The sequence below is a fragment of the Vespula vulgaris genome, chromosome 2 (genome assembly GCF_905475345.1).
Source record: "Vespula vulgaris chromosome 2, iyVesVulg1.1, whole genome shotgun sequence".
NCBI lineage: Eukaryota > Metazoa > Arthropoda > Insecta > Hymenoptera > Vespidae > Vespula > Vespula vulgaris.
Window position 1 is genome coordinate 18,379,577 of NC_066587.1, and position 21,149 is coordinate 18,400,725.

The following is a 21,149-nucleotide window of genomic DNA, read 5'->3' on the forward strand; positions in this document are numbered from 1 at the left end:
TTCCCTTTTATCGTGCGAGGATATAATATATACATATATACATATGTAAAAAGAAACAAGAAACAATAGAAAAAAAGAAAAATAGAAAAAAAAAAATTGTAAAAAATTAGATTAAAAATTTTCAAGAGAAATAAATCGACGATCTGGTTCAACCTCTTACAAATAAACGAACGAGCGAGGGCATAAAATATCATTATTATCATTATTATTAGATTTACGTAAATGTTTGTTTGAAGAGTCTCGATATCACGTTCGCTACTTCGAACCATATATATACATATAATATACATATATTGTACATATATATATATGGTATATATTGAAAGCATTCCCTCATATGCTCAGCTCCTCGCAAATAAACCGATGCTCGTAAATCCTCGGTCGGATGGAGTCTTTTCAGCGAGTCCGGTGTCTATTAAAATTCCGGGACGACAGCTGGACGAGACGGTTAATGATTCTTAAATTACACCGCCCTATGTATTTTTCTAATACAAATGTTGTATCAACGATCGATAATAAAATAGTTTTAAGACCGAAAGAACAATAAAAAAAAGAAACCTCCAACGAAATATGCACGTAAAATATCTATTAGCTCGAATGAAAATCGTTGTTGTTGTTGTTATTATTATTATTATTATTAGATATTACCTGATCGATTAAATATAAATATCATTTTATGTCTTACGATTATATGTTCAATTAAATATTAATTATATAAATCATATTTATAAAATCCACCAATGATTACAGTAATTCGTTCGAGATTAGTACAGATACGTAGTAAAAATGTTTTTGTAGAAGATTTGATATCTCCTTTGGTTTTTTTTTTCCTCATTTTTTTTTTCTTTGAGCAATAAATTATATATATATACTATTATATTTGTATTATAATTAATTATTGATAAAATTGTTCGAATTAATCGTTAGATAAAATCCAGATCATATATACGTGTATGTATCAGACAGATATTTATAAAATACATCTAATTGTACAATAACTGATATTTATAAAAACAAACAAACAAAACAAAAAACCCCGTAAACAACAACAAGAAAAGAAAGAAATAAGGAAATAGAAAAAAGAAGAAGAAACTCGCGAATTATTACTTAGATATCTTTAGAATTTTTCTAACGTATGAGTCCAAAGTATATCCGGAACATAGTAGCCATAAAACAAGAATAAAAAAAAGAGAGAGAGAGAGAGAGAAGAAAAAAAATAAAGAAGAAGAAGAAGAAGAAGAAGTATGTCACCAGTAAGGAATACAAAAGTGATAGTTGGAAATTAAGATGGAGAAACGATCGCAGCTGTGCAAATCGACGAGATATCTAAGTCTAATAAAAAGGAATAGAGATAGACAGGAGAGACAAAGAATAGAGAGAGAGAGAAAAGAAAAAAGAAAAAAGAATAAAATAAATAAAGAGAAAGAATCAACGATGAGCTATGAACGTCTTTCTCGGTTGGAAACGTAAGAGTTACGACAGCCGCGGACACACACGCTCGGCCTAAATACGAATTGGGAACGCCGCAAGCAGAATCGTGTCTTGGACTGCTGTCCTCTACTTCTTCTCTTTTTCTTCTTCTTCTTCCTCTTTTTCTTCCTCCTCTTTTTCTTATTCCATGTTGCGGTTCTGCTCGGAATAAACGCGCAAGACTTTGTCGTCGTGGTCTTCGTCGTCGTCTTCGAAGACGACGAAGACGACTCTTAACACGCACATCGCAGTCTTCTTTGTCTTTTCTAAGACCTCTCCCTTCAAGAATCATGTCGCGAAATCGAATCGTTGCGAATCGGTGATGGATATATCGCAAAAATAAAAAAACTTTCGCGATTATCTCATCCTAACTTTTAAAAGATAGATATGTTCTAAAGAGATTGAGAGAGAGAGAGAGAGAGAGGTCAAAACGCAACGTTTCGTCTTTTTCTTTCTTTCTTTCTTCTTTTTGTTTTGTTGTTTTCTTCGCTTTTATTTATTTCACTTTCTTTGTTTCTTTCTTTTTTATTATTAGTCTTTCTGTGTTACTTTTTCTCTATTTTTTTGTTTTTTCTTTTCCTTCGTTTTTTAACTACTTTTTATTTTCTTATAAGATATAATAATCATGCGGAAGTTTATACGATTTTACGTAAATAAAAAGAGGAGAAACAAGAAAAGAAAAAAAAAGAAATAGAAAAGTGAGTGAGAAGACGGTAAAAGTCGGACGATACGACATGGATTTCGTAAGAGTCTTTATCGTTCAACGTTCCATGGCAAAAGTCAAAGGCGGCGACGCGTCGGTTTCGAGTAATACAAGAGAGAAGATTATCTGGAAATGAAAAAGAGGACAACGAGCAATAATCGTGAGTTTGCTCTCTCTCTCTCTCTCTCTCTCTCTCTCTCTCTCTCTCTCTCTCTCTCTCTCTCTCTCTCTCTCTTTTTCTCTATCATCCTTATAACATTTTATTTAGTCACGAAAAAGAGAGAGAGAGAAAGAGAGAGAGTGGTACATGTAATTAGAGATTAATCGTTCGCTAATTTTACTTCTGAACTTCGGCACACTTTAGAGCTCTCGCGTTTTACTACCGGAGGGGAGATAAGATTCTTATGTAAATACGTAACATGCTCTGGCAATGGTTTTATCTCGTACATACTTCATTCAATGTAGCAAAAAGAAAAAGAGAGAAAGAGAGAGAGAGGAAGAAATAAGAAAGAAATAGAGAGATCGAAGAATCAAGAGATCGATGAAGGATCGTCCAATTTCTTTTTTTTTTCTTTATAACATGTATGAAAGAAATGATAAAAAATAAAAGAAAATTACATTAAAAAAGATGAGAAGATCCGAATTTAAAAAAATATATATATATAAAAATGAAACAAGAAAGAAGGAAAGAAAAAAAGAAAATTTGAAAGATGATGCACGAATGGACCGAAGTGCCAAAGCTTGCACGTCAAATATATATCCATGTTCAAAATATCCAGAGCTCGAGAGCTTCGAAATCAGTTAACGGTGTACTACGACTTAGCTCGACGAGACGAGTGGTGTCGCGTTTCTAACGTCGTTTCTAACGTCGTTTCTAACATCGTGACTGACCGTGCGATGCAGGTACATATATATATATACATATATATATATATATATATATATATATATATATATATATACATAGATACAGACCGATTCGTCGTTCGAGAGACAATCTTAGAAAATTCTTAGAAAAGAAAGAAAGAGAAAGAGAGAGGAAGAGAGAGATATAAATAGATAGATAGATAGATAGATAAATAGATAGAAAGAAAGAGAATGAATCTTCTTTCAAAAAGTTTTTCTCATGCGGGTTGATCTCCCATATGCCGACATTTTCTCCCCACTCTTCTGCTAATAAAGCTCAATTACTTAATTAATGGGTTAAAGCGAGGATACAAACGTGACGCAACCATAGATAAAATATTCCTAAAAGTTACGTATAACATTTTATGTGTGTCCGAGTCTATGATAATTTTATCCTGCTTGATGAAATCTATCTACCTATCTATGTATATATATCTATGTATGTATGCATGCATACATACATATATGTATACACAATATGTATGTATGTATGTATGTATGTATGTATATATGTATATATGTATGTATGTATGTATTCGACCTAAAAATTGGAAAGACCTGAATGATGAATCGCGGGACCCCCTACGAAATGTTAGTTATCGAGAAAAACTTGACCTCCTTTTTACGCGCTCGTCCTTCACACTTATGAATATGTATGTATGCATGTATGTATGTATATATATACATATGTATGTATGGATGTATGTATTTATTGCCATGCTTGAAGTAATCAACTGGTTTTTGTTATTATTATCTTTAATATTTCCTTTCTTTTCTTCCTACCGCTCGCATAATAATATTAATATTAATAAAATTGTACTCTGTTACTCACGCTTTTTTATTATAAAGATATTATATTTGTACTTTGTTGGTATGATATATATATATATATGTGTGTGTGTGTTGTATCCGATCGGTGCAAAAATAGTTGCGATTTTTATACGTGTAACATTATATCGTATTTGTATTCTTCTTAATTATTTTTGGATTTGAAAGAAGAGAAGACCGATCCAATTTTCTAATAAAAAAGCTATGATTTCTCGTAGCTTGGTAACGTCCAAGTTATACGATAAACATTTTCCATTGAAAAATAATTTCCCTCGTGGTCAATAAATAATTCAGCTCGGCGTATATCGAAAGCGCGAGTAGTTTTAAAACGTTCATTTGCATACGAATTTTCAACGGGTTTGTTCGACGCGAAAGCCGAAGCGAAAAACAAACGTTTCAAGGGAAAAGACGGGGGTCCTTGTAATGCCTATCGCGTTACGCAACACGACGATGGATGTTAAAAGCAACTAACACTAGTACGAGCACATATACGAGGTATCTCGCACGCCTGATTATGTCTTCTCACTTTTTTTCTCTTTCTTTTTCCTTTCCTTCCCATTGACAATCAAGAAGAAATCAGAAATCAAAATCCGTAGAATCGATCTATCCATTGGATATATTAAAATAAATATATTACGGATAATTCGCTCGAAACAAACCACCATGAATCCCATGATTCTCAAGTTCAATAAATAAAATAAAAAATAAAAGTTGTCGATGTATTTGATATATTGTTTTGTTCTTTCTTTTTTTTTACTTGAGATATATATATATATATATATTTTTTTTTTTGAATTTAAATAAAATAAAAATATGTTGGAACAAATGTTTATGTGAACGACGTGATCGATCAGAAGAAATTTGGTATATATTTTCGTCACGATAACGACACTAATACATATACATTGAACAGTCCTATCAAAATCACGAAGAGTCTCGCTATATGATATCACACTCTCGAATCACCAAGTCAAATCGATCGTGAATACGTTGAAAACTATCACGAGTATAGAGGTAAGTATAAACGACTCCTCGATAAAAGTTTCCGTGGCATTGCTCTTACTTTTATCAGAGCTTATCGATATATTGTACATTGAACTCGAGAATCCTACATAAACTGATATTTTATCACGTTTAATTACGAGATTTTTATTACGATCGATGATTTCTTTCCACGATAAAATTCTTATTGATTAATCAAATTCAAATTCTATCCTGTATGTGGATCAAAGTTTTATCAAAAAACAAATGAATACACATGACTCAATTATAAAAAGAGATCACTTTTTCATGAATCATGAAATTCACTATTGAAATTCATGAGAATATAACGAAGCTTTCTAGTAAAAATTATATCGACGAAATAAATACATGCGATCCGATTAAAAAATACATATATACATGTGTGTATATATATATATGTATATAAAAAAAAAAAAAAAACAGAAAAAGAAGAAAAAGGATCACTCTTTCGTGGATCATAAAAATTCATGATTGAAATTCATGAGAGAATATGACAAGTTTTATCGAATAAGAATTTTTTCAAAAAAAAAAAGCGAAAAAGAAAAAAATGAAAAGAAAGACCATGAATGATCCAATTATATAAAGAGAAAAAAAAAAGAAAAAATACACAGATTAAAGCTAACGCGACACACAAGCACAACCACCATCACAAATGTTCTATCTAGCGCGTTGATGAGAACTTATCTGTTAGAGGACAAGGGCTTCGTAAGATTTGTTCGTTTCTAATCTAGGCTTTGAACGGTTACGTTTAGAATAGAAGCCTGTTTAGGATGATCGTCACGTAAGAAACGAGTTGGGCCTCCGATGGCCCGACATTATAAGGAGAAGAGCCGCTCCTATTATTAAAGGGAGAAAAAAAAGAAAATAAAAAAGGAAAAAAAATAGAAGAAAAAAAAATCCAAAAAAAAAAAAAGATGAAATATATATAACGTTCTTCTTGGCTTAGCGTTGAGACGACGACGTATATAATCCCTTTCTCTTTTCACCGAAAGAAACGAGAAAGAAACGAGAAAAGAAGAGAAGAGAAGAGTTTAGCGAGGATATCCCTGCTCTGATGCTGCTGGCTAGCTGGCCAGTCATCGACCATCAGCTTCACCTTCACCTCATCCCATCAAAGCATCTGCGGACTCCCGAAACGTGGTACATTGCAGCATCCTTCTCTTCTACCTGAGACCGATCGAGAGAGAGAGAGAGAGAGAGAGAGATGGGACGAGGTATTCTCTCCTCACCTGGCCTCCTTCTACCTCTTCACGTACCAACTCCATTATTTTCCTTTATCTTATTTTTCGGTCCATTCAGCGAGCCGGCTATCGGCCAGTACTTCTCTTTCTCTTTCTCTCTCTCTCACACACACACTCTCATACCTTTCTACCTTTTGTCAATCGCGCGAACCTCTCTTTCTTTCTTTCTTTCTTTCTTTCTTTCTTTCTTTTTTTCGATCTTGATCTTTTTCTTTCTCTCTGTCTCTCTTACTCATCGCAATTCCCTTAAACATGAATGGCACACTGACGATGAATCGCTCTTACTTTTTCGTTCCTTTTTCATACTTCTTCTACATTCTCTTTCCCCTTCAGTCTCTTCCATCCTTCGGAAAGGGAAAAAGAGAGCGGGAGCGATAGAGAGTAGGAGGAGTAGAGAGAAAAATGAAAGAAAAATCAAAGAAATCGTAAAGTCTTCTCTTCTTCGGTGTGGTCCTCTCCTTGTTCGTTAAAATAACACACAGGAAAAGATCCATAAGGATTGATCGAATTCAAACAGAAATGATTTTACGATGGTCACGGTTACTTTGATCGTAAAGAAATTCAACGTGCGTGTCCCACCTACTCTCTTCCGCGTAGGTGTGCACATAGATGACGACGACGACGACGACGACGATGATGATGATGATGATGATGATAATAAAAAGCGTATGTAAGCGCACGCGGAAGAGCAATTAAGCTTTTCTTTCCTTTTTTTTTTTCTTCCTATAAGTAATTGTTCCTTCCGCGATGTTAAACCATCGAGAAAACGATATACAGCACATATCGAACGAACGATGAGCTAACCATCGCGTTGATTATCGTGCGCTATGCATTTCAAACAAACTTCGAACTACGTGAATACGCGGTGGACTTAATGAGATACATGTTACATATGTATGTATATATATATATAAGTACGATAAATAGGAGAAACAATACGAACGGATGAAAGAAACTTTTTTGCAAATTTTTTAACCCAATTATCCCTCCCTCCTTTTAGAACTGACCTCCTCGAAAGGTTACGATTATAAAACGAATATTTCCTGTCTCTGACATTGTGTAATCGTTAGACGTTATAAACTCGAGTATATCGTTTTTTTCTTTTCTCTCTTCTATATAATAATGTTTATATGAACTGACCTTGAACGATGAGGAGTAAAGTAACCAACGCGATCGCTCTGACGTGCATCCTTTTAATCTTAATTTTCCTCGAGATGAAGGATCACTGTGATCGATGAGGAATTAATTAAAATGTTAAAAATTATATATATATGTATATATGTATATATATATATATATATTTATACAACAAAGAGAACCGACACAGTGGCACTTGAGGGAAAAAAGATGAAAAATAAAATTTAAAAAAAAAAAAGAACGTTTCACAAAACTCAAGCCTACGTTCGTCTCGTTATACGATTTTCAATCGTTAATCGTTGACTTTCGCGAACGTGGAAGAGTATCTATATCTTAAAATCGCGTCGCGAAGGTTATTACACTGAAACAGGGGAATCGAACTTATCCACCGATTCGAGGTGGATACTAAATAGAAACTGAGAGAACGGGCGCGCGTGGTATCCGAAGAACGACGGCGGAATCGCGCCCCCGGCTTTTTACGGGGACCTGCGCAATGCGAATGCGCGTCGGACGCGCCGATCAAGCGCGCCGCCATGCGTATAACCGCGAAAATTGAATTTCCCTTTATCCGTCTTTTATAACCTATCCAACTATATTCCTCCAACGTTTATTACTATCGTTATTATAATATATCATTGTAAATATATATTATATATATTTATGACTATCGTTATGTGTGCGTGTATGTGTTACGAATATAAATAAGTAGGCAATATATACAATGTATTTGAAAATTCGAATAAATTTTAAATAAAATTTATGTAAGAAAAATATATCGTTAGTGCGAATGATAAAATGTTATATTATAATTAAATGTTGTATGAAAATTCTTCTTTCATATATGTATTATAATTATATATATAGTGGTAGTTTATAGAATAAATTTTCAATAAAATTAAGATATTATTAAATTAAGATAGCAATTAATAATGTATAATTTTAATAAATAATAATCTGTTCTTTTCTTTTCGTAAAACGAAATTCATTGATAAACGAGTCCTTTGTCCGACTATGACTTTATGAATCGATTTTTTATCGCATGATCGACGTAGTATAACACGATTAGACGATGCTATCTAACACCGACTTCGCATTATGAATGTGGAGTTATATCCACGAACGAACGAACGCACGTGACATGCGTACACTCATTCGTTGCACGCTCTCACCTAAGCACAAGCTTCTTCATTTCTTTCATCCATTCACTTCGCCAACGTTTCTAACCGTTCGAACGTGTTAAATGAATAAAGGTGAAAATGATATTTCCTTTGGTGTAAATTTACTTCGTTAAATTTAACTGTTTCCGTTAGAGTTTCGATGAAGAGAAAGAAGACAACAAACAAGAAGAAGAAGAAGAAGAAGAAGAAGAAGAATTATCGGCTCGTTTGTGATCTCGTGCCAAGACGAGAACATTTTTTAAGCACAAACCGTGCCAAAGGTTCCTAGATGAGGATCGAAAGTTCCCAATTGAGTCAAAAGTTTCTAGGTGATCTCAAAAATCAAAATTATATTCCTTTTCGTGACTTTCTTAACAATCTGTGCAAAAGAAAAAAAGAAAACAGGAAAGAAAAGAAAAATTACTTAAAAAAATTCTGGAGAAAAAGAAATGAATCGATTTCGGATATCATAGAAAAACTTTTGAGCCATCCTTTAGAATCTTTACGATTTGTATCGAACGTACTTAACGTATGTACGTATACAAAGCGAACGTATTGCTTTCTTATTAGTAAATACGATATGAAATACTAGTCTTACTTCCGTTGTCAGAAATGTACGCCCTCGTCATCGACATTCAACGGTATAGTTTGACTAACGAATGTGACTAATCGTGCTTCAAAAAAAGACTGATGTCACTCGTAACCATGCATCCGATTACTCGAAAAATTCCAGAGATATTTTTTATACGAATTAAAATTATTGTTAAGATCGAAGTAAAAGCTATTCCGAGATCTACCCAGCATCTTTTCCTCGAGCGTTTCTCCACATATCGCTTTTTCTACGTAATCGTTTTTCTAAATAACGCTGTACGTAATCGACGACTAAAAAAGAACGTTTCTATCTAAATAGAAGAGTATATTCGCGGTTGCGAATTCGTTAAAAACGAGTGACTCAGAAATTGACGAATTTTGTAATTATTGATACGAGAGATGATAAAAATGATATTTTGTGTCGAGTTTTGTAAGTAATAGGATTATACGACGGCTTATGCGACTATTATATATATATTTTTTCTATTAGAGTGCCAGACAAATCCGCTCACGAACGTCGACGAACGGATGAGGGTACAAGAACAAAGTTCCAACCCAGGAAACGTTTGTGTTTGAAGTTGATAAGCCAAGGCAACAGAAATATTTGAATTTCGTATATCCGCCAGGTGAATGCTTAGTATTCTACTCCTTGTATCTACTAAATACAGACGAGGCCTTCATTTAAAAGTATATCGTAATTTTATGAATCGCTCGAAGATACGAATATAAGTATCAGAAATGTTTAATTATCTCACGCTCAACCGTACCGTAAAAAAGTATTTGTTTGGTTTAATATCATTACCTCGACCTATCGACCGAGACAACGCGTTTCGTACCGAGAAATATGTGTCATAAACAAACTTCGACTGTCGACATCTAGCGAGAAAACTGTTGAACTGTTTGCTAAGCAAAGCTCACGGTATAACCACTGATCGATAATTTCGCTATAATCGTTTAAAGTTCCTTGAAAATCGATCATGAAATTTCTCTTTTGGTTCCAAAGAATCTAACGACGAATCAAACGAACGAATATCTAAGAATACGTTAAATTGAGCTTGTATATATTCGTGTGCGTGTGTGAATTAGATTTGTTCTTGTTAACTTTGCATATCTATCTTACGTTGTTACGTATATCGACACGTTCCATAGGTTGCTTTTGCTCGGAAACGATTGGTCGCCATCTCGTAGCGGTCCTAAACCCCACCACGGGCGTTGGATGAAACCGGATGCGTCGACGAACGACGAGGAACAAAGGACGCTTTTGTACGCAGGCAGAAAGGACGCCATCTTCGTTTGTCAACGGACGTCAAGGTGTTCTGGTCGAGAGGTCGGGAGGTTGTTCTGAAGAAAGAAAAAAAAGTCATGAGGGATAACAAGTGCTCGTAAAGATAATCACGTATACTCGTAACGTGTATTTCCGACTACACAATGACATGGCGTCTACCGATTTTGAAAAACGCAAAGAGGAAGAATACGAAATGCAGCTGTTGGGCTTTCACTCGAGAGCCGTATACGCGACACGTAAGACGACGACGCCGACACCGCCGCCACTGCCGCTGCTTTGATTTCGCATTTAAACGACTCGCAAATTGTATACAAGACGTTTCAACCATTTAGGGTATGAATTTCAGTCGTTGGGCGGGTGAACTCTGGTTTCATGTGGTTTTGATCATGACTAGAGTCACACTCGTCCATCGCTTGAAATCACTTTCACCGCATTACCGTCGACCAAGTTTCTTTCTTTATTTTTTTTTTTTTTTTTTTTATCACAAAGACTAACCTTTCTTTCTCGTTTTCAAACCGAGCTTTGTTTTCAAATAAAAACGTATTTCGTTATTCCCTTGATACAAATATGCCTGATACACTTTACTATTGTACCATATCCAGCATGATCCAATGTAGATGATTTTTTTTTTACGATTGCAATTTTATCACTTACACCCTCTTGGCTTTTTGCTAAATACTTATCACTGTCGATGACTAGCTTCTAACGTCCTTCTTTCTTTCTAGTGGAAAGTATAACTCGTGAAACTATCGAATCGACCTGTAAAAAGTTATGTAAATCGTTACAAACAAAATACAATTATGATACGGAAGAATTGAGAGAACTAAAGGAAAATGAAAAACAACTAATACAAACTTATTGTACACGTGCAATGCCGCATTTAAAAATTATAGAGGTAATCCGAGTTACATCGCTTGCATCTTTGCTCGTGCTCTTACAAAGACTACATATTTGATTTGTTTTAGAAAACCGTAAAGAAATACATTTCCATACCAAAAAACGTTTTATTAGAAGAAGACAAATGCCAGAGTATTCGATATACTCAGGAAGAATACGAACGATTGGAAGAACATTTGGAAAATTTACAGCACAGAGCCAAGAGGGTATGAGAAAGTAATAATTGTGCAATTCACAAACTTTGCGTCGCTGTACACAATCTTTGATTCGAACCAATCTTTCTAGGCCACTATATTGAATGCAGCGTTAAAAGAAGAACTAGCTACGATAGATAAATTACAAAACTACATAAGTAAGAGTAATGAAATGTGTAATATAATCGAAAATAGTTCTGTGGATCAAAATACCAACAGTGACATGCTTAAAGTACTTAAACATTACCAAGAACTTTATAAAAAGTTACTCCGTTTGGTACCTAAAACAGAAAAAGTAAAATATAATCCGTTTGAAGATTTCAAAGGTAACGATTATGATTTTGATAATCTTTGACGATTGTTTTATCCTCAGATTATTAAAACAACTTCCTCAATGTGCAAAATGTGTATATGAAATGTTTGTATATAGTACGTAAGAAGTTTTCATTTGTAACTCTTCGTTAGATCTCATAAATTAACGAATTTTATACATACATATTTTTACTATCGCAATAAAGCTCATATTATCTACATTTCGTTTCTTACAACCAAAACAAACAAAAGAACATTGCAAGAAATATCAAACCTCTGATCCAATGCGACCAAAAATTTGTTTTTTCGTAGACACGCATCGACGACGAGTATTTTCAATTTCTCTTTTACCGACATAACCGTCCTATTTAACCGACTTGCATTCGCTATTCGGCAAACAAGTGCTGCTACCTATTCCATCGAAACTTAAAAAATCCAAACCTTTATTTTTCCTAAAAAAAAAATCAACCTTCGCTTTACATTTCGTGAAATTTAAAAATTTATACTCGTAAAAGCATTCTTAAAAGAACTGCTGTTAAGAATATTGCAAAAAAATCGTATCTCCGTATATACGCGTGTATACAACTTCAGTCTATCCGCCATTACGAACGTAACATAAAATGGAGTTCACATAGAAATCTTTTCAAGAATAATAAACTTTTAATCCATGGAAGATAAATAAGATTTCTTCAAGTAGAAACTTTTTAAAAAGGAATGATCTTTGAAAAATATTTAAATAAAAAATAAAAACAAAGTCGTACATTTTTTGGATTAAAATCGACCTAACGGATTTAGCTAATCACGTTTTAAGAAATCAATAATTAATCGCGCGAACGTAAAGGTGAATTATTTATAAATTGATATCGACAACGATATAAAAATAACGATAATTTTAAATAAATATATAAATATATACCATTACAATATTCTCGAAGATGGCTGTTTGTCCGAAAAGGTCAGGAGGATGTACACCCATCCAATGGTACATTCCAATAGACACCAAATTTCCTGGTATCGTCGTCGAGCCTGCTTGTCCTAAAGTGAATTGTCCTACGCCTTACACGCTATTTAACCCATCACCACAAACCAACGTTCCAACCATGACACCCTGTGGCTGGACCTCCGTCGGACCGTTTCTTATCTGCACATCACATTGTCCGATGAGTTGTTAATCACGTTAGAAAACGATCTTATATGAAAACGTTTAAAAAACGATGACGATTTTACACGTACAAACATTTCTTTTCTTTTTTAAATATCTAGTTAGAAAAAAATTATAATGATTTTACAAACGTATCGATATCTATTTTTTTCATACTTAATCGTATATTAATGAAAATTTTACAAGTACTTGTTTTCTTTTCTCTTTCTTTTCTTTTTTTTTGTAATGTTTAATTGGAAAAATATTAGGAAAAAATTATGTTCCCTTTTGCGAGCACACGTATATGTAAGAAAACGTGATTATATATCTAAAGTGAATGAATGTAACGATAATTATGCAAAAAGTCTCATTCGTTTTAATAGAAATATCCGATAAAATTCGATGATTAATCGAAAGGAAATAAAAAGTAGTAGCTTCGTAACAAAGCTTCTTTAGATTTATTAAAACGTAATAAATACGTATTTCATTAAAATTATTAATAGCGATCGAATGAAGACGTCATTAAAAAAGAAAGAAAAAAAGACGTTAAAATAACGATCATCGTAAAGGAACCAATCGCGTTCGACGTTACAAAACGAATAATCAAGCCTTACAAAAAAAATATATACATATACACACACATATACACGCAGCATATATATATATATATATATTTCCGATGATTCATATTTATTTACAATTTTTACTAATTTTCTTCGACGATTATACAAGCGAAATGAGATATATCAAACGAAAAATAAAATGTGTTTACCGTCTTAATAGTAATTATTTCGACGTAATAATATGTATACAATTATATGAATTAAATAAATAATCGGAGCGAGATTAGGTCCGTTTTGTTACGAGGCAAGTGAACACTGACGAAAACTTTGATTATCGTCCGAAAATAGCCGAACTTACTTACGTCTGGGATACTCGAAGAAAAACGGTCGACGCAACCGTTACAGATTTCTCTGTTCCTCACTACATACACACATCATACATACATGCGTACATACATACATACATATATATATATATATAGATAGATACATATACATACGGTATATATTTCCATATAAAATATTTCTACGTCAGGTGCAATCTTTCTCGCTTCCTCTTCTTCCTCTTCTTCTTCTTCTTCTTCTTCTTCACCTTTATTCGGTCAAATACGCACGACGAATACGAACGAAAGAAAGAAAGAACGAACGAACGAACGTACGTACGTACGAACGTCCTACCTTTGTTTTGATTGGTCGTTAGAGATAGAAAAGGATAACAAGTTTTTCGCGGAATCGTTGGACTTCGTCGTTTCGTTTCGTAGATATAGGTTTATTGGAAGAAAACGGGGAGGGGGGTGATGATTAGGAGGGGTGAGGGTCGAGGAGGGGCGAGCGGGGGGTAGGGGGAATGGGGGGAGAAGAAAACGTCGAAGAAGTGACCAGTAATCGAGTAGCGTTCGGTTTTGCGAGTTCTCGGTCGCTTGTGTTAATTATATATACATATATGTGTGTGTATATATATATCTATAATATATATATATATATATATTGTAAACTATATTTCTTCTTTTATATATATATATATATTTTTTTGTTTTTTTTTCTTTCTCTCGTTATCACAGAAAATTTTTTAAACGAAACGTAAACAAAAAAGAAAGAAAAAAAGAAAAATCAAATCATTGGCCAAATATCAAAAAAAAAAAACAAAACAAAAAAGATGGAGGATATAATTGATTGCGAATGTCGATTGACCGCTAAGCTGTTGGAAATGTTGAAAACCACCAATTACGAATTGGTACAGGAAAACGGTCAAAGACGTTTGTCCGCTCCTGAAATCTATCGTGATGGAAGAGAACGTGCAAAAGGTGCCGAGGTATTCGTCGGTCGTCTTCCACGCGATTGTTACGAGGACGAATTAATGCCGGTACTCGGTAAGGCTGGTCGATTGATGGAACTTAGATTGATGCTCGATTTTTCTGGATCTACGCGTGGTTATGCTTTCGCCCTTTACGAAAACTCCAAAACAGCTAAGAGGGCTTGCATGGAGCTCGACGGTTACGAAATAAGACCGGGACATCGTATCGGCGTTGTCAAGTCGATTGACAATTGTCGTCTTTTCTTTGGCGGTGTACCGAAGAACAAAACAAAAGCGGAATTTATGGAAGAACTGACGAAACTTCTCGAAGGGATAATAGATATTTATTTGTATCCGAACGCGCAGGACAAGTCATTGAATCGTGGATTCATATTCGTCGAGTTCAAGGATCACAGAGCCGCTGCAATGGCCCGAAGAAAACTTATTCCAGGACGAGTGATGCTTTGGGAACACGAAATCGCCGTTGATTGGGCCGATCCTGAACCAGGTGATCCGATCGACGAAGACATCATGCAAACCGTGAGTTTATTTTTTTTTTTTTACTCTGTCTTTTTATATATTTTCTTTACATTTATTACGTATGTAATTTTAATCGAGCATGCACTAGAAAATCACGAAGAACGAAGTTTACGCGTAAACGTTTTGAATTTCGCGGCAATTTGTAACTTCCCGTGATCTATTTCTGCTTCGCAAATAAGAATATTCCTTCTTCGTCGAAGAAATGTTTTTAAATCGTCGTATTTGTCTTTCGACATTGATTTTTTTTTCCTTTCTTTTCTTTTCTTTTTTTCTCTCTCTCTCTCTCTCTCTCTCTTTCTCTCTTTTATCGCGACTAGAATTTAATACGATCGTTAAAAACGTTCTCTCCGGACGATCGTCCGCCATTTTATGTACGGTAAAAGTATGACGCGCATTATTGCTCTCTATGTACGTATATTCGAAATCGGTATATGAACGAGTCGAATGAAGCGAACGAGCGAATTGAAAAATATTTATGTCGTACGTTTGTGTTTAACGAATTAATTGACGCACGTATATAGGTAACGGCGTTATTCGTAAGGAATCTATCGTTAAACATGCCGCAGCAAAAGGTCAAGGAGATCTTTCAAAAGTCAACGAGTATACCTATATTGAAGCTGAAAAAAATAAATCATTTTGCCTTTATACATTACGAATCACGACAGGCCGCACAGAAAGTAATGGACATAATGTCGCGTGAGTCACATTCTCTATAGGTTTTCTTTTAAATACAAGTATATAATATAAACGCATATACATACACGTACATATTTGTATAAATATATATATATTTATTTATTTATTTATATTTTTTTTATTATTGTTAAATATTTTCTTCACTCTGCGTAAAATCTCTTTAAGTCCTCACGTTTCTTCTACGTACATACGTTATTTTTGGCAACAGAACACAATAGCATCGTCGAGCAAGAAGGTTGGGAAATTCGTTGGGCGAAACCGATTTGTGCGTCGAAACTCTTAGAAAGGCAGAAATGTATAAATGAAGCTGCGACGACTGGTAGAAATGCTCGTTTCAAGCCATTATTGTCAAAGAATTATTATCTCCAAGCGCTTCCAGAAGTATACGAAGAAAATAGTAATAAGGGTACCGCTCACGTCATCGCCTTACAAAGTTTGGTTAAGGAAAAGTTAGGTGCAATGTGCTCCTTCGAATGTTGGAGAGCTCTTGACGCTCCAGGCTTCATTTGTAAGGTGAGCAGAGAAATAAATTAATTAATACAAAATTATAATCATGTTTCCTTTGAAACTTAGATGTATATATATATATATATATATATATATATATATATATATATATATATATATAGAAGAATATTACCGATTGACAAATCGAATTTAACATACGTATTCTGTCCATACGAAAAACTTTACAAATTATAATCGTAAAAGTTGAATGTCGAAACTTATGACAAAAGAAAAAGAAAACAAAACGTAAGAACGTCGTTGCGTAATTGTTACTCTTACATTTTTTTTTTCTTAACGAGCACGTCACTGTTTTTTTTTTGTGACCATCTGGTAGAACAAAAAAGAAAAAAGAAAAGTCACCAATGGACTTCTTTCTCTCTCTCTCTCTCTCTTTTTTTTATCAATGCATACGTACGTATGTATTTAGTTACGTCTGACCATGAAAAGAAAAGAATATTTAGTTCTACGTCTTCTTCTTCTTCTTCTTCTTCTTCTTCTTCTTCTTCTTCTTCTTCTTCTTCTTCTTGAGATTTTATTCTTTGACTGAAACGTTGTGACGGCTAATACGTTTCCAATTTCTTGAGAGGATTTCGTCGCGTTTTCCAAGTATAGTAATTCGAGAAACTTTTCGCGAAGGTGGGGAGAAATGAGAAAGGTTCAGAGAGAATATACAGTTGCTGTCTAGATCGTTCGTGAAAGTAACGAAAATTCTCTCGTGTCGGGTCATACGCGTATTCCTTTGCAATATTAATAATAATAATAATAATTATTATTATTATTATTATTGTTTTGTTATATTTATTACTGTTATGTTTATACTACTTGGTGATTTTTTGCAGATAACCGTTTTCAAAGCACATGCTACGCTTTTTGAGTATCACGGAGATATAATGTCTACGAAACATAAAGCAATCAGCACGACGTCGTTAAAAATGTATCATTACTTGTCCAAATCATTGAACAATTCCGGTAAGATTTCAAATGACTCGACATAACGATCTTGATTTTGTCGTAAAATTTTGTATAATGCTATTTTCAATTAATCGTTTAATTATTCATCATTATTATCTATTTTTTTTTTTCTTTTTTTTTTTCTCTCTTTTCGATCACACAGCCATTCAGGATATAGGGCAAGATTACACGAAACAAAATATGGAATTTGATGGGATGCAAAGAAAGCCGTTTTTTACGTTGGAAAAACAATTGTATAATACTTTTAATAACGGAAGTTTTTAATTTCTTATTCATAATCGGTAATGTGCGTCGTAGACATCTACGAAGAATTAACGATAGCCAAAAGTATTTTTCAAATGAAAGTTATTATTCTTTTCTTTTCTTTTTTTTTCCTTTTTTTTTCTTCTCTTTTAATTGGCTACTCGATCATTAGATTCTAAATTGATCAAATATACTCGCACGAATCTCCATGTGATCTTGAATTTTACATTTACATTATATCACATTTTTTTTACTCTCCGATGAAATGTCAAAATAATGATAATATCTTGATTTTTATCAAATTGAACGTCAAATTCTATAGGATAAAAACTTTTTATAAGGTTTTGGTGGTTTATAATAATCTATTTAAAGACAAATTGATTGATTGGCGTCGCTTTAGAAAGAATCTACTTGAATTTTTATAAATATATAGGTGAATCATTATTTACTCCGGTGGTGTGCCATGATAAATGTGTTTTATTATTAATGTTGATCACAAAATGTATTTGCAGAATCACTAATCATCTACATAGAATGTTCTTAAGTTAGATTTATACTGAAATGCCAATGTTCTATCGTTGTTTTATATGATATGTATATATATATATATAAAATTCATTCTTAACGTAAGAAGTTCATCATATAAGAAATAGATCATTATAAAAAAAATATATATATATATATATATGTATGTGCGAGATTGCTGAATCTTCAACTAGAGAAAGTATCTGCTTTTTTTTTTTTTTTAATAATTTTTCACTTTTTTATCTATGTTTTTTTTTCTCAATGAACTTTTATCTTGCATTTAATTATATATAGTTTAAAGAACCAAGATTATAAATGAAAAGTATCTAATCGCTTTATCTTCGAATAACTAATAAGTCTTTAATTTACTTACAATGTTTGTGTAAGCACACTCAAGACGTTAATTTAATTTCTTTATACTTGACATTTACGTTACATGTTATAAATCAATAAGAATAATGGAAACGGAGAGATATAATCTCACTTTTCATGTTAATTTCTTTTTAATAGACATTCTTGAATAATAAATGTCATTATCAATCAATCATATGCGTAATCGTTATTAACAAAACTTAATTGCATAGTGATTTTATCTTTGGATGTTAAATTATAATCGGACAAGGTACGATTGTTTTCTAAATAGTAACCATTGAACCATAAATTTATTCTCTCTGGTGGCCAATCTTGATTTCTTTGGGATTGATAAATACAAGCAATTTGTTGCTTCAAAGATTCAACTGTCTTGGAATAATGCGTACGAATCTTCGTTGGACGTCCATCGAGAGTCCGAATTGTGATAATCAAAGGATGACATTTACATCCTAATTCACGTAAGATCCATTTTGCGTGTTTAGAAATTCAGCTATGTAATGATGATATAAGATGTATTAATTTCTACTACCTTTACTGCAGGACATTGATGAACAAGGACTCTGTGAGATATAATTTATATTAAAAACGTCAAGTATGAAGAATTTATGAAGTTATATAATTGCAAATGATGAAACTAGTTTAAAGGTTAGTACAATTAGATTGACATTTCCGTGACACTGTTAACAAAACATTTCAAACGGTACGTGCTTCTAGCAAACGTGTTTATTCTCGCCTAGCTCCCTCTCTCCCTCTCTCTCTCTTTCTCTCTTTGTGTCTTTCTTCCTCCCTCCTTCTCTCTAAGTTTACGTATTGCGTTCATTTGTCTTTCACTAATGGGCGAACGATGAAAAGAACAGAACATGCGCGGAGAAGAGAGCTTCTCTCGCCTTTGTGACAACAAAATGAGAATGTAATGATAGTGGGGGTAAAACGATAGAAAACGACAAGCAAAACGATACAAATTTACTCGCGTGCTATATTACCCATTAGTCAATGGATTCTAACGTATCGAGAATATACACACGTATCGTATTTGTTTGCAAATGTTCATGTATATAATTTTTTTCCATTGTGTGTGTGTGTGTGTGTGTGTATATATTTACACAATAGGAAAATCGATTCATTATATTTATAACAATAATAAATATTTTATAACGATTATCAATATATATATTTGCGTTTATATATTCGTATAATACATTTGTTAACTATATATAATTACATTTTTATATTCGTTGATATTCGTATATGTATAAAATATTACAATTCGGGATTAGAGGTATAACTTAATGGACTATGAGCTCGTATCATGGGAAGTAAAATTCTACTATAATCTTGAAGGATCATACGTATTGTTTGATAATCCGTGTTTCCAGTAACATTCCTTGGTCTTGCGCAGCTGATCAATCTCCTGGCTTCCGGAGCGCATCCAACATCGTTTGCCCATCCAATAGGAGAGAAGTGCAAAGTATCGTACGTAAAGTCCAACAGTTTCCTGACAGCGCAATCGATTACACTATCACTTGGAATTTCACCCTCGCCACTTTCCGTGCAATCTTTTATCACGTTGCTCATCCAATTCCAATCATCCCATTCGCTAGAGTAATCAACGTTTTGATTCTCCATTTGCCAGGTTAGCAAAGCACGATATCTATAATTATATTGGTAAACATCAAGTTTTCTCTTTTTGTAATTTGTTTCTCGAAATAATAGAATTTTTGTTGTCTTCTCTTCCACTTACCCCCAATTCCAAGGATTTTTACCGAATTTAATTTTTTTCAGACTCGCCATGTAAACGAAGAAGTTAAAATCGATGACTTTCAAGTCGTTGTAATCCAGGTAAAAGTTTTCCACGCGAGAAAGCAACGGGAAGACGTTATAATCTATACTTTGTATTAGATTGAACGATAAGTCAAGAGTTCGGAGATTGTACAGGTTTATGAACCAATCACTGGATATCCATGTCAATCGATTACCCCATAGTATCAGTTCATTTAAATTTATTAATCCTACAAAAACTTGACGATCCAAAACTTCTATGTTATTTTCGTGGAGATCCAAAACTCGTAAGGTTGCACCGAATCTGACGAAGGCATGCCTTCGAAAATAGAATAAGAAAAATATTACGATAGTTATTTGCGTCTTAATTATGATATTGTTATCTCAAGATTATTGTGCTCACCCCGCTATATTATTCAGATTAGATCCATAGATCATTATGTTCGTTGTATTACTTTGTGCCGTATCCAAATGTTTTTGTAACGTGTTCAATTCCGTACAATCGAAGGTCACTGTCTTCGTCATTTTCGACGTTATCGTTCGACAAGATTCTTCCGAGCAAACGTATCCAAATAAATAGAAGACGAGGAAGAAGAAGCAACACCTCATTTTTTTGCTTTTCTTTTTTTTTTTTTTCTTTACGTAGAAAACTTTGTCACGCTAAACAAATCTCACGACTAACTGAATATTTTTATCATATTTATCAGTTATATATAGTCGCATAGAGTGGGTGTGCTCTTTCTCGTTCCTCTCTTCAATGGATAGATAGCATT

General features: G+C 33.5%; 4 protein-coding genes and 1 long non-coding RNA gene across 6 annotated transcripts in view; 2 read left to right on the plus strand and 3 right to left on the minus strand.

Moving 5' to 3' along the window:
* Nucleotides 1–7,750, minus strand: part of LOC127072567 (protein CEPU-1-like) — a 67,985-nt gene extending 60,235 nt beyond the window's left edge. Inside the window, exons 1-2 of the mRNA XM_051013078.1 lie at nucleotides 7,573–7,750; nucleotides 7,312–7,396 (exon numbers count right to left, since the gene is read on the minus strand). Of these exons, the coding sequence (XP_050869035.1) occupies nucleotides 7,312–7,360 (49 nt within the window). The 5' untranslated portion in view covers nucleotides 7,361–7,396; nucleotides 7,573–7,750. The remainder of the gene's footprint in view (nucleotides 1–7,311; nucleotides 7,397–7,572) is intronic.
* Nucleotides 7,751–9,511: 1,761 nt separating this feature from the next.
* On the minus strand, nucleotides 9,512–14,089 carry LOC127072583 (uncharacterized). Its single transcript, XR_007785531.1, has 4 exons — nucleotides 13,949–14,089; nucleotides 12,661–12,885; nucleotides 10,177–10,397; nucleotides 9,512–9,714 (listed from the first exon to the last, which is right to left on the minus strand). It is a non-coding gene; the product is annotated as an uncharacterized LOC127072583 (long non-coding RNA).
* On the plus strand, nucleotides 10,349–11,963 carry LOC127072580 (protein MIS12 homolog). Its single transcript, XM_051013096.1, has 4 exons — nucleotides 10,349–10,577; nucleotides 11,067–11,236; nucleotides 11,307–11,444; nucleotides 11,524–11,963. The coding sequence occupies exons 1-4, from the start codon at nucleotides 10,490–10,492 to the stop codon at nucleotides 11,785–11,787; spliced, it is 660 nt and encodes a 219-aa protein (XP_050869053.1). The 5' UTR covers nucleotides 10,349–10,489; the 3' UTR covers nucleotides 11,788–11,963.
* Nucleotides 14,090–14,540: 451 nt separating the features above from the next.
* Nucleotides 14,541–18,980, plus strand: LOC127072569 (RNA-binding protein 47-like). 2 transcript variants are annotated; one of them, XM_051013081.1, is made up of 5 exons: nucleotides 14,541–15,282; nucleotides 15,804–15,978; nucleotides 16,187–16,491; nucleotides 17,325–17,454; nucleotides 18,869–18,980. In XM_051013081.1, the coding sequence occupies exons 1-5, from the start codon at nucleotides 14,605–14,607 to the stop codon at nucleotides 18,883–18,885; spliced, it is 1,305 nt and encodes a 434-aa protein (XP_050869038.1). In that variant the 5' UTR covers nucleotides 14,541–14,604; the 3' UTR covers nucleotides 18,886–18,980. The 2 variants fall into 2 exon arrangements, with proteins under 2 accessions (XP_050869038.1, XP_050869037.1); XM_051013080.1 differs by lacking the exon at nucleotides 18,869–18,980 and adding an exon at nucleotides 17,600–18,170.
* A 764-nt stretch (nucleotides 18,981–19,744) lies between these two features.
* On the minus strand, nucleotides 19,745–20,985 carry LOC127072576 (leucine-rich repeat, immunoglobulin-like domain and transmembrane domain-containing protein 2). Its single transcript, XM_051013091.1, has 3 exons — nucleotides 20,780–20,985; nucleotides 20,339–20,695; nucleotides 19,745–20,248 (listed from the first exon to the last, which is right to left on the minus strand). The coding sequence occupies exons 1-3, from the start codon at nucleotides 20,983–20,985 to the stop codon at nucleotides 19,858–19,860; spliced, it is 954 nt and encodes a 317-aa protein (XP_050869048.1). The 3' UTR covers nucleotides 19,745–19,857.
* Nucleotides 20,986–21,149: the final 164 nt, after the last annotated feature.

What these genes read in the sequence shown, in the direction of transcription:
- LOC127072580 (XM_051013096.1), top strand. Translation starts at nt 10,490, where the DNA reads ATGGCGTCTACCGATTTTGAAAAACGCAAAGAGGAAGAATACGAAATG. An exon ending in GAGAGCCGTATACGCGACAC is followed by an intron (nt 10,578 to 11,066) that starts GTAAGACGACGA and finishes CTTTCTTTCTAG; the next exon opens with TGGAAAGTATAACTCGTGAA. An exon ending in TACAGCACAGAGCCAAGAGG is followed by an intron (nt 11,445 to 11,523) that starts GTATGAGAAAGT and finishes CAATCTTTCTAG; the next exon opens with GCCACTATATTGAATGCAGC.
- LOC127072569 (XM_051013080.1), top strand. Translation starts at nt 14,605, where the DNA reads ATGGAGGATATAATTGATTGCGAATGTCGATTGACCGCTAAGCTGTTG. An exon ending in AGTAATGGACATAATGTCGC is followed by an intron (nt 15,979 to 16,186) that starts GTGAGTCACATT and finishes TTTTGGCAACAG; the next exon opens with AACACAATAGCATCGTCGAG. An exon ending in CAAATCATTGAACAATTCCG is followed by an intron (nt 17,455 to 17,599) that starts GTAAGATTTCAA and finishes TCGATCACACAG; the next exon opens with CCATTCAGGATATAGGGCAA.
- LOC127072576 (XM_051013091.1), bottom strand. Translation starts at nt 20,985, where the DNA reads ATGAGGTGTTGCTTCTTCTTCCTCGTCTTCTATTTATTTGGATACGTT. An exon ending in AATCTGAATAATATAGCGGG is followed by an intron (nt 20,696 to 20,779) that starts GTGAGCACAATA and finishes CTATTTTCGAAG; the next exon opens with GCATGCCTTCGTCAGATTCG. An exon ending in AAAAATCCTTGGAATTGGGG is followed by an intron (nt 20,249 to 20,338) that starts GTAAGTGGAAGA and finishes ATATAATTATAG; the next exon opens with ATATCGTGCTTTGCTAACCT.